Source organism: Myiozetetes cayanensis, unplaced genomic scaffold, assembly GCF_022539395.1.
Source record: "Myiozetetes cayanensis isolate MyiCay16 unplaced genomic scaffold, myiCay2020 scf1, whole genome shotgun sequence".
Lineage (NCBI taxonomy): Eukaryota > Metazoa > Chordata > Aves > Passeriformes > Tyrannidae > Myiozetetes > Myiozetetes cayanensis.
Window position 1 is genome coordinate 127,094,388 of NW_026086604.1, and position 20,319 is coordinate 127,114,706.

At 38.2% G+C, this 20,319-nt stretch overlaps 1 protein-coding gene across 3 annotated transcripts in view; it reads right to left on the reverse strand.

The window, feature by feature from the left end:
* Positions 1–20,319, reverse strand: part of LOC126637644 (probable acyl-CoA dehydrogenase 6) — a 78,303-nt gene that overhangs the window by 22,396 nt on the left and 35,588 nt on the right. For all 3 annotated transcript variants that reach the window (XR_007628392.1, XM_050311022.1, XM_050311028.1), the window contains exons 3-4: positions 7,464–7,593; positions 2,821–2,927 (exon numbers count right to left, since the gene is read on the reverse strand). Coding sequence is in view for 2 of the 3 variants with exons in the window: in XM_050311022.1 (XP_050166979.1) it covers positions 2,821–2,927; positions 7,464–7,593 (237 nt within the window). In the remaining variant the exon portion in view is untranslated. The remainder of the gene's footprint in view (positions 1–2,820; positions 2,928–7,463; positions 7,594–20,319) is intronic.

A 20,319-nucleotide genomic window follows, 5' to 3' on the forward strand; every position in this document is an offset into this window, starting at 1 on the left:
ACCCAATTTATTATGAAAAGGGATTTTCTACAGAAAAGGAGAACAGGAAAAATCCTATTGGACCACCCAAGCTAAAATTGACACTTCCAGGTAAGTATGAATTAAAATTTGAAAAGAATTAGGAAAAAAGTGGAAATGTGCACAAGGAACCTGGCAAAGGGGAAATTGCATCAGGTTACATTAAAAGAGGAAGTGCTGATGTGCAGGGAGGGTACCAGCTGAGCTCCTCATTGAATATCAGCCTTTGGACAAAACTTATTGAATATTTCCATTAATGATCTTTAAAAGGATAGGAATACACTAATGGAATTTGCTGGTGAACAAACCTGGGAGACACGATCAGCACAGACAACTGAGATATTACCTAGCAAGAAAGGAAAGATCTTGAGTTTTCAAATTCAACATGGTAAGTACAAGTACCTCTACCCAGAAAAACAGAAGGACTGGATTCCACTGAGGAAAAAGGGGGCAAGATATCTATGTCAATGAGGTAGATATGAATAGCATTATTAAGTACAGTTGCCTGGAAGATAGAACTTGAAGAAAGAGGAAGTGTCTTCCATGCTGTGTTCTTACATATCCCCCACAGACAATCAGCAAAACATGCTATAAATTGTGGAATAGTAGTGAGATAGCATGAAAAAAAATCATTAAAACTAACACAAATGTGTATGATTTGTGCTATCAAGAATCCTGAAATTAAAGATATATTCCATACCAACCGTACTGTACAGTTCTTCTTCTCAAGCCAAATTTGTACCAGATTTGTTGCACTTGGTCATTGTACTATGTACAATATACAACTACATTTGAAAGCAGACAGGTGTTCCTTCAAATTGACATGAATTTTGTATTAGACTAATGGTCACAGTACTTTTTGTCCGATGAATTTTGAATAAATTAGTTTGAGGCACATGTCAGTTCTCATGTAGATAAACACTTTCTTTTTCTTCCATGTTCATATCACCTTCAGTAATCTGGGAACTGGCAGCAGAAAATGCTAGAGATATCTTCCTCTGTGTCATTCTTCAGGATAAAATATACCAGCTCACAGGGCGGAAGCATTTCCCCAACTTGCTATGTCCCTCCACTTATCTGAGGGAGACAAACATCCTAATAGCATAAGAAACCAAAGCAAGTACCACGAGCAGCTTCACACAGTTCAGTCTACTTTAGACCTGGACCACCTGGAGATGGTATATTCTTTACTTTGTGTAAAACAGTGCTACTCGGAACACAAGTTAGTGCTGCTCGTGACTAAGTTGTCCATTAAATTATTCTTTGGAAGCACTGTAAGGTGGTTTCTGGATTTATACCAGGAATTAGATCTTCCATGACAGGTTAAAAAATATTGTCATTTCACCCTGCAGTCTGCCTTCAAGCTGCAGCATAGGTTCATCAGATAATACTAGTTGATTCCAAATTTGTTTTTAATTGCATTAATCCAGGTATATCATACCAATTAAACTAGATGACAAACAACAGGAATATTTATGTTACTTATTATCTGGAACACTGCATCAAACAAATTATATTCATATTTAGAAATTTCTGATAATCACCTAATTAAACTAGAGAAGTATTCATTAAAATAAATGATGTTGTATTTCCTACATTAACAAAATTCAAATTTCTGATTATTTTAATGAAAAACAAGTCTATAAAAATTATGGAATTTTTCTTATGAACAAATTCAATTAACTAGAAAGGAAAACAGCAATGGATCATTTAGTCCCGTTATTTCATTATCCCCGTTAACTCTCTTTAAATCTACCTGCTGCACCATTGCTCAAGCACTGGAAAATTATCTATTTGTTCTTGAGAAAACAACATGAGTTTGGTCAAGGAGACTCCTCTGATCAAGAAACTTCTGTCAAACTCGGCAAATTTGTCTACAGGAAGACATTGTCTCAGGAATTTTTAAGAGTACAATATAGTTAAATCAACCATGCTCTGTTCAACAACTAAATCTCTAAAAATTGTTTCTTATCAATCCCTTTTCCTTGAAGCTCATGATTCATTGTCAGAGGAGACATCTTTCACATCTTCAACAATATCTGTTTTAATTTAATTGTTCAAATTTTCTACTGCCTCAGGCACTTCAGAATAATAGCTTCATTTGTCCATGTTTTTAAACATGTTCTTGAACTAAAACAAGAAAAACAGTTGCATGCAAAGTAACTAAATCACAAAGCTAGTAGATTTGACATGCCAAATTTTTCATTAGCTGTAAATAAAGTAATCACCAACTCAGAGATACTTTTCTTCTCTGAAATGACAGAAGGGGCTGAGGTGAATTAAGGATGAGCAAGAGGAACCCATTGTGAAAATGATGCCATCACTTTCAGAACAGAGTGGCTCTGCAGTTTGCTCACACTTAACGGAGAGGTCTTTTTTAAGGCAGTGCGAGTCTTAGTACAGTTGAACAGCTCAGGTCACCTGTCATGTACATGTGCAAATTTGCATGACTGACAGTGGCTGTGCAACTAACGCAGTGCTGGAGTGCTCTGACCAGTGGGGAGCCCGAACAGAACAGGGGGGCAGCAGCAGGACATCACTAGGAGAAAACTGGGGCCAGCATGACAGCTGCATTCAGCCTATACAAGGTTATAGCTGTTGATTCACCTGACAAAGACATTACATTTAATTGATTTTGGGTGCATCAGAAGCATGTGTTACTTTTTGCCCTCACCACACCAGTCTTTCTTTCCCTCATGTTTCTTACAAATGATGGTGGCAAACAGAAGGATCAGGGAAACCAGATTATTTCTATTAAAATAACAGGCTGTCCAAAGTTGTTAGTTTGCTAGTTTAACTTACTTGCGACATCAGATCCAGCTCCAGGTTCACTGATTCCCAAGCAAGCCACAAAATCACCTGCTATAGTTGGTACAAGGAACTGTTTTTTCAACTCATCAGAACCAAACCTGCAATAATATAATGAAAAATATAGGATCTTAAAAGTTTTTGAAGGTAAATTTTATGTAGAAGTTAGTTGCAAATTTTGCTCTACCCATACAATGATCACTTTTCCTGTGACTAGGTAAAAGCTGTCCCAGAGCTAAAAGAGAGAACAAAGCTATGATTCAGAGCCTTCACCAGAAGTGCAGTCACAATCACTTCAAACAAGTTTTAAAGAGTATTCAGGCATCTTTCTCCCACAGAAACGTGGGAGGAAGAAACGTGGTCTAGATGCCCAAACCCTATCTTTATGACTGTTGCTTTGAGAGCTATCAGAACTAATAAACATAACCCCTGGAGCCTCTCCTCAATACTCCTCCACCGGTCTGCAGTCAGCCAGGATGCAGAACCTGCTCTCCGTACATCTTTTGACTTTTGCAGACACCAGCTCTTTGCCAGGATTTAGTGGTGACTGAAAAGTTATGACGTGTGATGGAAACACCTTCTGCAAATATCAGTTTTTAAATTATTAATATTTCACATCTGCATTTAAATCACACAGTGGAATCCATTAGTGCTTCCTCTCAACTGTCCTTTTAGTCTCCACAAAAATAAAAAATGAAACAGCGAAGTGTTGATGGCATTTTAACACAAAAAATTCACTTGGCCATATTTCAATCCCATTAAGGGACACATGCTATTTTCCCAATGTTTAGTGGCTTGCACCCATTCAAAATATTTCATGGTTAATTCTCTCCTAATTAACATTCACTGATTTTGTCTTGCAGTGTGAATGCTGAGTTTGTGGTCTAGTTCTTCAACCTCTCTCGTGCAACTGAAAAATTCCTCAGGTCATGTAATGAGTTTTCTGTGTGCAGAAATCCATAGAAGTCAACTTCTTCCTCAGCCTCCTCTTTGGTATGAGGCTTCTCAGGTCATCATCACCACTCATCTCCTTGGGCTCACTGGCTGCCTAAGCAAGCTGCAGTTACCTGGGCTCTCCTTCTAAAACATTGTCCTGGTACTTCAAAGAAGTGATGCCATTCTAGCTAAGACTAAGCTGTCCCTTCCACTCCTACCCTGGCACAAAGGACATGGGACAGCCAGAGAACACTTAGTTCTCAGAGGAAGCTCAATTCCTAGTCTTGTCTCTGCCAATAATCATAGCAGCAATCCCAAATAAATACAAGAAGCAAGTCTGGAGTGCTTACTCCTTCCTCCAGCATACTGGAACAAAGTCCTCATGTCTGTTGCGTAGTGTACTTTTTTTTTCTTTTTAATTTTCCTTGGGACATGATCAAGTATGGCCAGCTGAACATTCATTACACAAAAAAACCCAAAAAACAACACAAGCCCAAAAAACAACATGGAAAATCAGATTATGAAAGTAGCCAGTGGGGATTTCTGGCAATGATTTCTGATGCTTGAAACTTGGCCAACTTTTAGTATTTCAACTGAGGATTTTCACAGCAAGAACCTTTCTCAGAATAATGTTTTTGGTTTGATATCTTTGTTTGTATTAAGTTCCAGAAAACAGTTCAGTTCTTTCCAAAAATGAGGTTACAGAAGAAGTTATTTTGCAATTAAAAAAATTCTGGCAACACTATTTTCATATGATCATGGGTCTCTGTGCCTTGCAGGAAGCAACGTAGCTCAGCAAGAAGCTAACTATTGTGTTAGAAACATGTAATTTCTGTAAAAATCTACCCATCTTATATTCATTCCAGAAAAATCTCAGTTTTGCACAAATGCAATACCCACTTCTTCCTAGTTTAACAGCTCCAGAATTAGAAAACTGTTTGCAATGAGATCATGCTCTGGCTCAAGACAGACAGGACCATGTCTGTTTTCTGGGCTGGGGCCATACCCCAGGGCATAGTTTCCCATGTGATTAACTGTGCAGCCTTAGCAACACTCGGAAGTATATTTCTATGCATGTGTGTATTCATACACACCTAAGTCCTCAGTCAGTAAACCTTGCTGATGCTGAGTAACCCAGAAGTCCCAAGTGTGAGATTCTGACACACTGCACTGCATGAAAGTGACCCATCCTTTCTTGCTCCACATTTTATAAGTAACATTGCTGGGATGTCATGAAAACAAAGACAAAAATGCCAGTGGTATACAATCTTGTAAATAGAGGGTATAAGAAAAATAAAACCATAGCAAAATACGGAGGTAAGAACACTTCAGTGATCCACACAGTTCTCTTTATATGTTCTGATTGTCAGCTGCTGCTTCTCTCCTTTACAGCAAACAAGAAATCAGATAGTAAAACTTTTTGGATATTAATTCCCAGGTATGCTGCTGTCTAGGGTGGAGAAAGAATCAGTGAGAGGTAAGTTGATGAAATAGAAAAACACTCTCTTCCCACTAAATAATCATCATTATCCTTACTGTTTTTCTATAAACAATAGGGAAAAAAAAAAAAAAAGGAGAATTCACTGCCTACTGCTGAGATAAAGCAGCTCTACATTGATCTGATATTACTCTGGATGTGACACCCTACAGGTTTGTTTATAAGCTCTGACAAATGTGTATCATTGACTTTCTCAGCTAAGAGCTGCTTTTTTCACTCTACTTGTAAGCAAGCAACTGAAGTTTTAGATCTGAATGCATTTGGAAGACCTGACAGAAAGTTATGTTCTGAACCAGGTCCATCAAAGGTTCGATCACTGCTGACAAAGCTTTTTTGCATTTAGTTCTCAAATTTAGAAAGTCCTACTTTTTCACTTAAAGGATTCTGGGAATTAGGGGAATCACATTCACTGAGTTAATTTGTAGGTGCACTGAATACATGCTGGGTGAATGCTGAATAAAGCCCAAACTTAGGTATGCCAACGAAGTGCTCCAGAGGTTTTTTAGGGGATGATGGTTGATTCCCATATTACTTTTTGATTTGTGCATCACTGATGCACCACATGTAGCAATGCAGTTAAGATGCAAAATGTGCACTGTCTCTTTGAGCTTGTTTAGAATCACCACAGTACACTGATATCTTTATAGAAATCATCCCTAGGCTAAATTTCCTGTAGCAACCAGCTTTCTCTTTTCATTACCAAGTTTCACTTTTACATGTGAAGAGTGGGACATTTTACTGTATAAATAGACAGTGGAATTGACTTAACAGTGTGGGGGGGGAAAATTCACTAATACAGACACAAATTCAGTTAACAGATTTCATCAAGTTAACAATATTTTCACACATTTTCCAAGAACATTCACTCTTGGATTTCACTAGCACAAATGTGCATAGCTTCACTGCTTTACCACAGAAGACCAAAAAAACTGCAATGGAACAAAATCCCATCTTCTCTTATCCACAGATTTTCTTTAAAACCCTGGAAATAAAAGGCTGCCATGAGGGCAAATTACTATTCTCTAAAGTCTTTAAGAATACTATTTTTATTATCAGTTGGGCTTATAACTAAGCTGCTTTTTCAACAGACATACTGAACTCCATGCTTGCAGCAAGTTTTTGGTGTATTACACAAAGGAGAAGAAAACTTCAGGAAAATTTAGATGAGATGTAGATGAGACCTCCAAAGTCACACACACCAAGCAGAAGGATAAGTGGATGTCAAGGGAATAGAGCTTACATTCCAGACTCTACAGTAGATTTAGAGGCATCTTCATTCAGAATGGGGGAAGGAGGGAGGAAATCAAACTAAAAACATCACCAACAAATAACCCAACCCTGAAATGCTCTTCAGAGCAAAATTTCCCTCTTGTGTATCTGTTTTGTGCAGAGAAATTCCCCATTTCATCATAATCATTTGAATTTCATTCCTACTCCCCTCTTCCAGCATTTTAGATGTATCCGTATGCCTGGGGCAAACTGTTGGACCAGCCTGCTGCCTCTCTCTGGTTTTGCAAACTGCTGTTATGATGCAGAATGTTTGAGAAACTATTACATAAAGAAGTTGGCAACTGTCACTCCTATTGAGGGAGGAAAAAAAGCCAACAAAAGAGGTTCAAAAAGTGCAGGAGGCTGAATGATAATAGTAAGTGCTAAAAAAAGGAACACTGACATAGCAGTTAAGAAAAAATAAAATGATTAATTGCTGAAATGGGCATCTTTAGAAAGCATAATACATCTTCTACAACTTTAGGGCATAGAATGACACCTTGCAAAGCTGGAAAAGAGGAAGTAAACTATAAACCAGAATTAGACTGATGTTAATCATTACAACTAAATGCATCCTTAGTATGACTGCACTGGGATATCTGCCTAAGAAAACAGACAAACATGAAGAGCAGGATTCTGGAATTAAAAATTTTATTGGTTGTGGCACCAAGGTTTTGTGTTTGTAAACATATAATCTACTACTAAACAAGGTTCATGTTTAAATATGTAATAATATAACATTAAAAAAAAATCTCCCCTAAACCAAACTGTCTGAGAGAAGTAAAGAATGGGTTCCTTCCTCAAGCATTACTCCAGAGTGACTAGACATTAAATCTGCACAGTATTGTTTTTTTCTACTCTTATACAGACTGGATTAAGGCCTAAACCCACAACAATTTGGGTTTAAGGCTAAACTGAATTTTCTGAAAATTACCTGGTAAGAGCAGGAGTAGCCATGCCAGCTTGCACTCCAATAGCCATAGGAATACCTCCACAGCGGATATTTCCCAGCTCTTCTGCCACTGCAATATTATAGGAGAAGTCCAAGCCCATGCCGCCATATTCTGAGGAAAAAACAAATCTATGATTTTAATGTTCTAGACTGGCATAAGCAATAAGAAAACAAAAATATTATTACTGCAAGGACTTGCCAACTGCAATCTCACTATTAATTTTTAAGTATTTGACAATTACCAACTTTTCTTTCACAAAAGCAATACCACACTATTCTTTACAATATCTGAGTTGAGAATAACACCTGCTCTAATTAACTGTGTGCACATCAGGTCATCTCTGAATATCCTAAGTAGCCTCATTACTTTTACTGGAAACGGCAGGAAGAAGTGACATGCTGCTGAAAACAACATCGGACAGCAAAATAATTCTTTCTAACAGCAAGGTCATATGAACAAATCACTCCACGAGGTAATAAGTGCTTTTATTTCACCATGATAATGCCTGACACTGGCTCTCACCCCAAAATGCAATCATCTTTCTCAGACGCAGCGGTCAAGTCAGCAGAGAGCAAGACCACAGGCAGGTTGTGTTTTTATGCTGAGTTACTGTCATAGCTCAAAGTCCAGGGTTAGACACAACTACAATACAATGAACATGTGCATTTCATATCCTGGCCCCTGGTCGGTGCAGTCATTAAAGCATTCTTCGTTAGCAGGAGGCTGATGACCTGGGGTGCTGGCCGGGTCCCAGCACAGGCATCTCTCCCACACACACACACATTCCAACCTGAAAATTCAATTAAAGAGGAAATTATTCTTCACCTCATTTCCATGCCCACTGCTGATAAACCCACCACGCAGTGAAGCACAGAGAAGGGCTACATTGCTATGATGGATGAGGTAATTTCTAGTTGTATTAAATAGCTCATAGTCCAAAGGAAATATGGTGAGAAAGTGAAGGTTACTGTTTGACGTCATCGGTTGACTGAGAAGCTTTGATTAGATAACATTTCTTCCTTTTTTTTTTTCTTCAAACTCATTTGAAGACCAACTAAGAAAATTTCAGATAAAGAGATACAAACCCCCACCACTCACACACACAATAGGGGGCAGATGACCCTTTCTGTTTTCGCTTGCTGACATCAAACACTGAGCTCACCCCTCTACTGACCTGCTCTGAAGTTTTCAAAAAGCACCAATAAATAAAAGTCAAAACACCACAGTGCATATAAACACAGGGCTTTGCATGCTATCATCTGTTTTGTAAACCCACAGAAACTATCTTTGTGCATTCTTTTTCTGTTGAAAGAAGGGAAAACATAAATGGAAAAGGCTAAGCATAAGTTCAGTTTTCAAATAACATTTCTCCTTGGGTCATTCTGAATAGTCTGGATTGTCAGCATTAAAAATTGGCTACTTTTCCAGACTTTTGTCTGAAAGGAATGTTTCTTAGAAATATACACAAAATTAAAGTTCCTACTGGGAGCTTAAGCAGCACAAGGAAAAAACAGCAATAGGGGAATGCGTTTCATATAATAGATAATCCAATTCTCTTGCCTTTACAAAGCCCCCATCAACAAACAAATGCTCTGAGGAGCAGTAGGGAATGTATGTGCATGTAAAGGCAGGACTATTTAAAGATATCTGGCATGAGAGCATTTCTGCTAATTTTATATGAATCCATAGCAGAGTTATAATACCTTACCTTGGTTTTGGCACCACACAAACACTTTTCATTTTATTTTTTATTTTTTAAATCAGTCCATATTTTTATTGCCAAACTACAGTTATTACTGATTTTATCTTTTGTTTCATCTACCAGGCAGTTATATTCCTGTCTTTCACTTAAATTTCACAAATCACAACCTTAGTTTTTTTGATTTGCTCGAAGCAACTTCATAGGAGGAGTACTATGCACAAAACTGACCTCGAGAAGGACCACTTTATCCAAGTACACAGCTTACAGGCATTCCTTGTCCATACCACAGTTCATTACATATTACCATGTAACACTTGCCTTGCTCTTATTTGAGATTAGTTACTAAGCAGTAAATTTTAAAAACAGAATGCTGCAAAAGGCCAGCTCTCAAAGGGAGAAGGAATTTCCTACCAAAGGAAGTAAAGGAGCAAAATGAAGCTTTGGGAGCCAGAGGTGGAGGGGAAAGCCCTTCCAGGCAAAGAGATGTTAAAACCCAAAGATTTTATAATCTGCGGATAGATAACACAAGAGACATCCACAGATGCAGGCAGGCAGGAAGGGCAGAAGCAAATGGTAAAAACACTAATCAGACCACATCTAAGCTTTCATCAGGTCTGTTCCAGGAGCCAAGGAGACAGAAATTCAGGGAGAAATCTGAGTAGCTGGATGGACAATTATAAGGAATGCCCCTTTTGAACCCAAAGTACTCGATCGAGCTAGAGATTCACTTATCAGTGCAGTCTGTGCCGCTGTATCCCCGGCAGTTTGGGTAACATGCCATGGCTAAGCACAGTTGTGTCCCATCTCTTTGGAGATCTGGACCTCTGCTCCAAGACAGGCTGCCAGCGATGTCACACACAGCAATAGCAGGCAGTGCTGGCTCCCAGTACTGAAGCAACTTTCTCTCTTCCCCGGCACATGGGTGGCAGCCTGGTTCTGGCAGCCCCGCTGCCTGGCACTCCAGCTGGCTATTTTGGGGATGGTCTGAGCACACTGCCCTGCGTGTCATGGGACTCAGCTCTTAAATTGAGAAAAAACCCACCAGGCTGTTCTTATTTCCACCTGCTGCAGTGATGCTGCTGAATGTTTTATGGAATGAGACTTACTTTTTTTGGAATAACTCTTACTTGCAAAAAGAGAATATACTGTTGTTAGGAGGGTCGTGTTTGCCAGTATCATCAACAAACACTACCTTCTGGAAGTATCTATAACATGGTGGAATGTTAATAGGAAAATTAAATTTTCATTCAGAAAAGTGAACACCATGCCTAACATAATTTTTGGTGAAAGATCCATTATGAAAGGTACCAAATCAATTCCAGATTTGATTGCTAAAAAAAAAAAAAAAAAAAGCTATATATAAATATTCACTCTCAAAACATTTCTAGGATAAATATTTCATCTAAATGTAAAACAAGATGAGGGACCTTTAAAGAATTGTTTGGCTACATTACTGTTTTTAATTTACAAGAAATTTAAAAGAACAGACCAAAGACAAGCTAGGCAGAAAGTCTAATGCACTAATGCTTTTATAACCCAAAACATTTAGGAAAAGGCAACTGCTATTTTCAAAGTGTTACTGTTTTGATGACAATAGTACAACTTTCCAGCTGTTAAATGGCTCAATTTGATTTCATATCCATTGTTTGATTTCAGCTTAAATTATAAAACCCTAAGTGAGAAGACAGGAACATACAAATAATAAAGAAAAAATCTACACTACAAACTATAGGTAGGACCCACATTGGAGGAGAGAAAAAGTGTGAGGAGGAAAGTGTAGCAGAGAGGATATGCTGTGGACTGATTGCAACCTCCCATGCCCACGCCCCTGTGCCGTTTGGGGTTGGGAGGGAGGTAGATGACTCAGGAATGAAAAACTGAAGCTGAGCTTAGAGGGGAGGGTGGGGGAACATGTTGTTTTAATTTGCCTTTGTTTCTCACTACATAAATCTATTTGAACTGGCAGAAAATTACAATTTTCCCCCAGCAAGTCTGCTTTGGCCACGATGGTAACTGCTGACCAGTCTCACTGACTTTTTCCAGACAGCCAAGCCTGGCCATTGTATTTTCTCCCCTGTCCTGTTGAGGAGGGGGAGTGAGGCTGGCCAAGGTGAGCCACCACCCCACAGTCAGTACAGTAACTTATTCTTTTACGTTAGCTCTGTGGTTTTCTACTAATCTCAACCATCACCACATTATTTAAAAACTCCCAACCTCCAAGAGCTCCTTACTTCATAGAGACCAGGAAATTTCTAACATTAAGTTTCTGACAGTGGCAGTGAAGTACAGTCCAAGAGAACACAGTGAGTTTTAAGAAACACTGTTTTTAAAAGATGCAGAGGTACATTCCACCAAATTAAGGATAATTAAGGGTATCAGGACTTTTATGTAGGAATATAGGCACAGAGCATAGATGATGCCCAAAACTACAAACAGAAGTGCAAAACTACCTCATCTTCAGCTGCAACATGTCAAAACAGAGACACTGCTGAAAGATCGCTTGGGAAAACAAAGGCAAAGAATTTCTATGAAAAAGAACTCATAAAGACAAATGAGAAGCTGAAGTCTTTAATATAATAATTTCATTTTTATAAAGACCAATGCATTTCTTGTCACTTGCTCAGGCTCCCTATTCAAACATGAATCTGTGCAATGATGAGACAGGTTCAAAGTCTCTAGTCTAACTTTTGTAAAAGTTTAGAAGTGTCTCTGGAATTTGCTTCTGAACTCCATCTAGTAACTGTCAGTGGGAATGACAATATCTGCGATGAAAAGGGTCTATTAAGTGAGCTGAGAGAAGGTGAAATGGGGCCTTCGGAGTGTTTTAGGAATGTAAGTGAGCTTGGAAAAACTTTCCTAAGTTTGCATAAAGTGTATCTACACCAAAGAAAATCACCCAGTATTATCTCTACTATCAGCACCTACCTCAATGCAAGAACAAACAAATGTGTGCTTTCTATCACCCAGTATTATCTCTACTAAAAATCACCCAGTATTATCTCTACTAAAAATCACCCAGTATTATCTCTACTATCAGCACCTACCTCAATGCAAGAACAAACAAATGTGTGCTTTCTATTCCTAGGAACTAGAAAGACAAATAAAGTATTAATAAAGTGACATTTTGAAGATAGGCCTGAGAGACTTCTACATCTGACACTAGGATGACAGAGCTAATTGCAATTTTTAATCACAGCCTACAGTTTTAAATCAATAGAAGCAAAATTTAAGTGCTCAAACCTTACTCACTTGTCATAAATATAGTTCAAGAATTTTAACTCCAAAGAACTACCAAGAGCCCTGAAGTTACCTAATTGCAAATGTCATCAGGTAGGACAGTAGAGAAATCCTACCATAATTCCTTTCCTCTTCTTTATATAAAAGGAACTTAAAGAATTACCAGAGGTGTACTCTCTGTGTCATACAATTTCCCATAAACCCAATCTGAAAAGCTGAAGCTAAAGAAGCTCAGAAAACACCTCCTGCCTTCTTGATTATTTGCCCTGGCTGGGTGTAGAAGAAAAAACCTCTCATTTTGTGTAACAGAAACACCGTGATTCCACTTTAGTCTTATTAAGATTTAGACATAGATATTTTTTGGCTACTTCCACGGAATCACTTCATGAAAAAGAACACAAAACAAAACAACAAACAATAAAACCCCAATCAAACAAAAAAACTGCCCACACAAATAAAACCCTTGTGCCGGATGCAAAGTTCCTTTTAACAAACAGATTACCTTAGCCAGATAGATCAAACTCCCTCAGTGTGACTGAAAGTTTGTCTCAAGGTAGAAAAAATAGTGCTTTATGATTTTGTTTGCTTGATCCTAGAAAAATCACAGACACATGCAGTAGTTTATCTCTCACAGATATTCACTAGTTCATCCAAAAAATCCAAGACAGATAAGGACTTATTCTGCTAACCAAAGTTTTACTGGTAATACCGCTCTTGTGATCCAGTAGCCCTTGGAAAAAGAAAAATATGGATTGGCTGCTCATTACTTTTCAAACACCCATGGTTAGCAGCACAAGTACAATGCCTGAGCAATTAACAATGCAAATTGTGTTTCTGCAATACTTCTGTATTCTGTATACTGCTCCTTCTTGTTATAGAATCCATCACAGTTGCCCCCACAGAAACTAAATTTACTGAGATGAATAAGGTGATCAGGTCTGTATGTTTTAGATTAAGACAGAACTACACTGGAAAATACAGTGTAAGGATAAACCCCCCACACATACACACAGTGTAAGGATAAAACCCCTCCTATAACAAGAACACAAAATGCCACAGAGGAACTCAGCAGTGCCTGCCACTGAGCAGATAAAAGCACCACACAGACCTGGCCATAGCTAGGGACAGCATGGACATGTTCAAATAAGACACTGCTTTAGAAAGCCAGAGCAATACATTCTAAATCACTAGTTGTCAACAGCTGCACTTGCTACTCTCTGATTTCCAGAACTTCGCTCCCAACTTTGTAAATTTTCTTTGTTTTGTAACGGATTATGCAGTGTCAGCCAGTGCCATCTGAGTCAACAATCACATCTGCATAAAACTTCAAACTCAGAAGGGTATCAGAGCTCTTAAAAAAATTCATACAAATTCCCCAAATTGTGTACAGACAATGTTATAGGGAAAGAAAAGCTAAGTAGCACAACCATAGAATAAAATGCCCCCAAAGGAACACAAGAAACACTAACTATGAAAAAGATGCACTAGCCAAAAGAAAATGAGAAAGAAAAAAGAAAACCCAAAACTGCACACCATACCAAACACCAGCTAATGTGTCAGCTCCAAGTCAGAGAATAACTTTAAGCAATCACTGGTCACAGACTCCTCAGGCATCTTCTGTCTGCTTTTAAATTGAGTTTATTTTTCCCCCTCAGCTCTGACCCAACATCAATTCCACAGAAACTGGAATTTAATCAAAATAGTTAAACCACCTAGAATTTTTTTTTTTAAGGTTAAAGAGTACAGATCTCAATTATTGTATGTTTGAAAATGTCAGTCAAACTAAATGCCACAGCATAAAGAAAACAAACAAAAAAGCACACAGAAAAATGAAGTCAAGAAGTGAATAGGCTGAATATCACACCTGTGCTTCAGTGGAAAAGCCTGCTACTTCTCATGGGGCTTTTCTCTGGATAAGCTCATAAACAGACAGTAGAATAGATTTCAAGAATATCAGCTCTGCAACCTACCTGCTGCTTGAGGTCAGTCAAACAGTAACAACTGCAGACCTCCTTACGTACATCGAACACACACATTCCTACAACCTGTTGCACATTCCCCTGGTTTAATCTTTGCTTGTGGACACTCAGGTTTATTCTCTGAGCTAGGCTTATCCAGCAGTGAATATTGCTTCTCTCCAGCTTGAAGGCTGACACCCTTCTGATGAACAGGTAAACATCACATCAACATACTTGGACACCGTGTGTGCACACTGCAGTCCTACTGACACCACTGTGAGTCAACCCTCAGAGGCACCAATATCTGCCATCAGGCTGGGTGAGACATCTGTACACATATAAAATGTGCTCTTCCTCCCAAGAAAATGTCTGCACAGCTGCTCAGCTATCTTCTTTTAAACATATTTATTAATTTTGAACAGGTAATAAAACAATCAATCTCCCACCTGTAAAAGAATGAAGCAGGTACATCACATTTATGTGCTGCTGGTGTTCCTATTCAGGACTCCTTCTTTCATGTGAACTAGCATAAACTCCTACAAAAAGTTCACGTTACTCTAGATCATGGCAAATTTTCTTCCAGCAGCATCCAAAGTGTGAATGTACAAATAGATATTATAAGGAATCTGCAGTAGTACAGACATTCAATGATGCACAGGTGAAAAGGGAAAGAAAATGGGAATTGACTTATCAATAGGCAACAGAGATACTCCAAAGAACATTCCCCTTTTTAAGTACAACAGGGAGAAAAGATTAATAACAGGACTGAATACTAGTATGTACATCAGTAAGAATTTTTTAAAAGCTGAATTAAAAGGGGTCACTGTAATTGGTTTTGTAGTGAATTCTATAAGCAAAAAGCAGATTTACTACTTCCATTTCTTTAAGGCATTGAATTACTTTCATTTCTTTATGGCATCAGGATATAGAGTTGATATTAAAAAGATCCAGAATTCATTATGTCTCTTCTGAATTCCAAATAAATAATTAAACCAAGGAGCAATACTAAGTGATTCAAGGATTACAGATTTATTAAATTTGCTAGTTATTAAAATTTCTATGCTAAGATTAAATACAAAGGCTATTTATCAGCTGAAAACTATGTTTAATTTTCTTCCCTACAAGACTTTTATTCTAGTCCAAGTTGATAAAAAGCTTGTTGGAAATCCACATTGGTCTTTCAAGAAGAACTTGAGCCACTTAGCTCAACATGTCACACCCAAAGACATAAATTTTACTGCATCACATGTACCAAAACTTGCAATCTTCAAATGGAATGATAAACTGAGAATTGAAATTGTGGGCATGTGAGAAGAACCCTGAAAAATGCTGATTTTGAATAAATTAGCAAAAGAAGAACTTCAGCATGGGTGCAGTGAATAATGAAATAACTTCAGACATACTCTGGAGCTAGCACAGGGGTTTTTAGTTCAGTAGCACCAAACTTAGAAGAGAAGTGCACTGCAGGGAGTTTCCACAGGAATTTCTGATCAGCACAGGCTTAAGGCGCCAAATGGTTTTCCAGTGGCTGAGTTTTTAAGTCCTTGAGAATCTGGACTAGATGCTGAGAAAAACTTGCCATGCCATCCTAGAATACCTGCCACATTGCAGGTCAACATATTCCTAGCTCAGTCACGGTGAAGACATTATTCAAGAGACGTCTATCAGCTGGTGCCGCATCTAGATGCACATTCCTCTGTCACTAGGAAATTTCCTTGTTTATAAGTATTAACAGGTAAATTTCTCTTCAGCTGGTAACATCTGCACCTGCCTGTGATGCAGCCTTCAGCATGGGCAGGGCTGGGACTGCCAGTTCCACAGCTCCTCATCTCGGTCAGCTCCCAAACCCTTCACGCCGTGGGACAGCCCACTGTGCTGCTCAAGCATCTCCAGAGGTTTCTGTTTCTGAGTCCAGCAGAGACCAACCGAGAGCATCTTCTGTATTTTGTGATTGTTTGTGAAACCTGATTGGTTTTGAAACTGCTTTGAGTTGGCAGAAGCAAAGCAATAAAAGAGTGCTCCCAGTTCTGAGCACTGGAGTGTGGTAAGCTCTTTAAGACAAAATTCAGATTTGCAATTTTCTGGGAAAGCTAATGGGTTTTATCTCAAACTGGGAACAAAAGTAAAATAAAAATGTAAAAATCTGAATATTTTTATAACATTAAATTGTATTGTTGTTTCAGGGCTTTTTGTTGTTGTTGTTGTAGTTTTTCCCAAAAGACACACAAAGGAAATTTCATGTTAAAAACCACTTGCTGGATAAAAATGAAAGATCTTTTGCAATGTCAGAACAATGCATTTTCCCTGCTTTTTCTCAAATAAAAGCGACATTTCAGAAAAACTTATATGTTCCCATGCTTGCTCTATTCTTGATAAATTTAATGGAGAAAACATTTCATTAACAATCTTTTAAGGAGGCAAAGGTTTTTAAGGTTTAAGGAGCAGTTTTAAATGTTTGTGTTTTAAAATAAAAGCAGAAAAACAGGTTCATATATACAGAAGGGAAAAAAAAAACCCTTCTTCACAGAAATTAAGAAATGATTCCAGGAAATACTTGAAACATAATTTTAGAAGTATTGCCAAATACCTGAGTTATTATCTTCATGACTCAATAATCTAGCCAATAACACATCTTCCTTTCAAATCAAAAGAAAAATACCTGAGAAGCTGGAGTCCTCTCCACTTTTCACCTCCCAAGGAGGTAGGAGAGTCTTCATGTATCTCTCCCACCCATCTATGAGTAGACAGAAAGTAGGGATGATGGGAGAAGAAAAGGTAGGCTCTTCACAAAGGAAAAAGCTCCTGTCAAAATTACATATTATTGCTATTTAAGTTGGTCTTGTACGATGGAATTTCCATTAGATCCATCTAATTGCAAAGAATTTTTAAAGCAACATCAGCTTGGCAACCATCCACCAGATACCAGGCATTTATTACAGTGCTGTCTGTACTGTTTCTAAATGAGTAACTGAAACACCTGAAATAAAAAATAAAATCCCAGTAAGTAGGTGTAATAATCTCCAGAAAGAGAACATACAATTAGAAAATTATTGTAATATATTAAGGCTTTTTTTCATGTTTTTAAGTTACATTACTTTCCATCTCATAAGAGGCAGTATTTTAGAAACACTAAACATCCAATAGTCACAAACTATTTGCTGATTTTCACATGCATTCCTCTATCCATCTGTAACACCACAAACTTCTGTGGCTGTGAGACCCTGCTGAGCAGCAGAGGGTTGTAAGGAAGGGAACCGAAGAGGATTTTAAAACCACAGGCATCTTTTATCCTGGTTAGAGATCTCACTGTGTAGCCACTCTAGTAACGTTGCTGGTGGTTTTTTTGCTTTGTCTCCCTGTGGTCTCCCAGACACTCTCTCTGTCCAGAGAGAGAAATATTTTCCACCCCCTCCTTGTTGCTCGTAAGCCACATCTTCAAAGAGATTGCTGATAAGCTTTCCAGTATTTCAGAGACACCCTAAAGAAGTGCTGAGCTGAATTTTTGCCTCATTTATGGGCAGCTCATGACACAGGAGCTGGCTGGGACTAAAGGAATCATCCTAACCAACCACACAAGGAGCCCATTGCTGCTGGACCTTTGGAGTTCACCTGGAGCTGAGATGCTGTGGGCCTTCCACATTGTGCAGCAGAGGAGGCAGGTGTGCAGATGTCTGCCTTAGAATGGTTCTGGCTTAAAGACACATCTCCAGTACAAAGCTTGTATCTCACAGCCATGGAAAAATATAACACAGTCAGCGTTTTTGAACCCTTAGTCTGGTGGAGACACCAACCCTGCACTGACTCAGTCCAGACTGTCTTCATAAACTGCCCAAGAGCAGTTCAAGTTTTCGAAACACCTTTTTCATCAACATTAGCATGACCAAAGTCCAGAGTTAGATGCAGAAGCAACAAAGAGATACATATGAGCAGCCACAACCAGTGACCCATTCTGAAGCTTCACAATATCTCAGATGAAATTATAATAAATGTATTACAACTCGTAAGTTTCACAATGCTGAATACACTACATATTCTTTCAGTGCTGCCTTATAGTCTAAATGCTACAACTATTGGCTAACTCACTATGATTAATCCAGTTTACAGCATCTCTCAGCATTAGCTAGTCCCAAACTGAGTGATTCTGGCAACTGTAAATCAACAGCGAGCAAAGCAGCAGTGACTGTGTCTCCTTTTTCCTAACTACATCCTTATACTGAACCATGAAGAATGGGAAAGCCCACATCGAAAACATAAATTTATGCTCAACTCTCATTTTATGTTTAAAATAGTTGAGGAAAGAGTAAAAACATTATTCATTGAATACTGAATACTCAAAATTAGTAATAAGGTTTAAGACCATGCTACATGTCATTGAAACAGTGAAAAGTTACAAATGTAACTCAAAGTAAAGCTGAAATTCCCTTTCCATTATAAAACAAAAAAAGAGGGGGCGGGGGAGAGTGAGATAGGTTTTCCTCTCTGGAAAAGATCACAGCATCTTCTAGGCTACAGCCTCATCACTTCAGCTTGGGAGACATAAAAAAAATTGAACATAAATTAATGTGTATCTTCTTCATCAAAAAAAACCCAACCCAGAAACAAAGGAAAAAAGGAGCTTATTTGTTTTGTTCCCATTTATGCAAACATGGTAACTGTAATAGCTGAGCTACAGATCTTGTTTTTCTTACAACACCAAGTGTCAATAAGGAGTTTTTTCTTGTTTGAAGTACTTTTCACATTGTGACTCTAACTAATGCTGTTTTCTGAATTTTGGAGTAGCACTGATAAAGTATGGACTGAGAACAACTAAAGCAAGGCATGAAAAATTCAGCAAATACAAACTCAACTAAACAGCATACTAAAACAAAGACCTTAGCAACTACACTTGTAAATCAAACCAGGTCACTATTCTCTGCATTTTAATGAGGATTACACTAAAGAATAGATGCATTTCTCTATTGCAGAGATTTTTCTTATGTGTAAGAAGTATTACATTGGAAAGAGGAAAAAAAAAAGGAAAACAAAAGAAGCACCAAACTTTTACCATTTTAGGGAAATTTCTGTGTTTAGGAGTGCTGCTGCTGCACACTGAGGTTACCCCACTTAATGTTTTACCACTGGAAAATGTCTCCCACTTGGCAATTTAATTGCAATTCACTCTGCGAGCTTTGGCTTGCTCCTGATTTTGTGTCGGAGTGGTTAGTGCTGTTGGAGTTCTGTTTAATCTAGCCCTGCAGTTGAAAAGATGTGTGCAGCCTGTCAACTTCCAGAAAACTTTGGGCTAAATAACTTTAAGCAAAATAGAAGAAAAACTACCAAACTATAGTGGAATGAAGAACATAACGAAACTGGTTACTCTTATTTGAAGATGAGTACAACATATCTTGATACGATTTTTGTTTGTTTTCCAGTTGTTTTTCATCTCTCAGTGTATCCTTCCATGCTGACTTTCCAGAGCTAGGATGTGTCTTCAGACAAATCCTGTCCTCTGGTTGATGTTTTCCACCCTAACTTGGGGTGAAACTGCTCCCTAATTTCTTTCTCATTGGAAGGTCCTCCTCATCAGTGCAAACTCGGCTTTGGGTGCTGCGCATCACTCAGTCCGGCTTCTTACGCTAATGAAGATTTATATTCTTTTTTGCCACATTCAGGATGCTTCTGGAATATCTTATCAAGATGAATGGGAATTGCCAATGAATGGAATTGCCAATTTGACTATTTCATTACAAACACAGAAAAGATGGAAAAATCCAAAACCAATTCATACAGATTTTACAGCTGGATCAGGCGACCTCTCTGTTCAGCCTGCCAGCAATGGAGAATGTGCTACAGCAAGGTTATAGAAAAACTAATCATATTGGAATTTAATTATCCCTAATGTTTCCCTGTTGACTCACTTTACTTTTTTTTTTTTTTTTTTAATATGACCTCTAGCTAAGT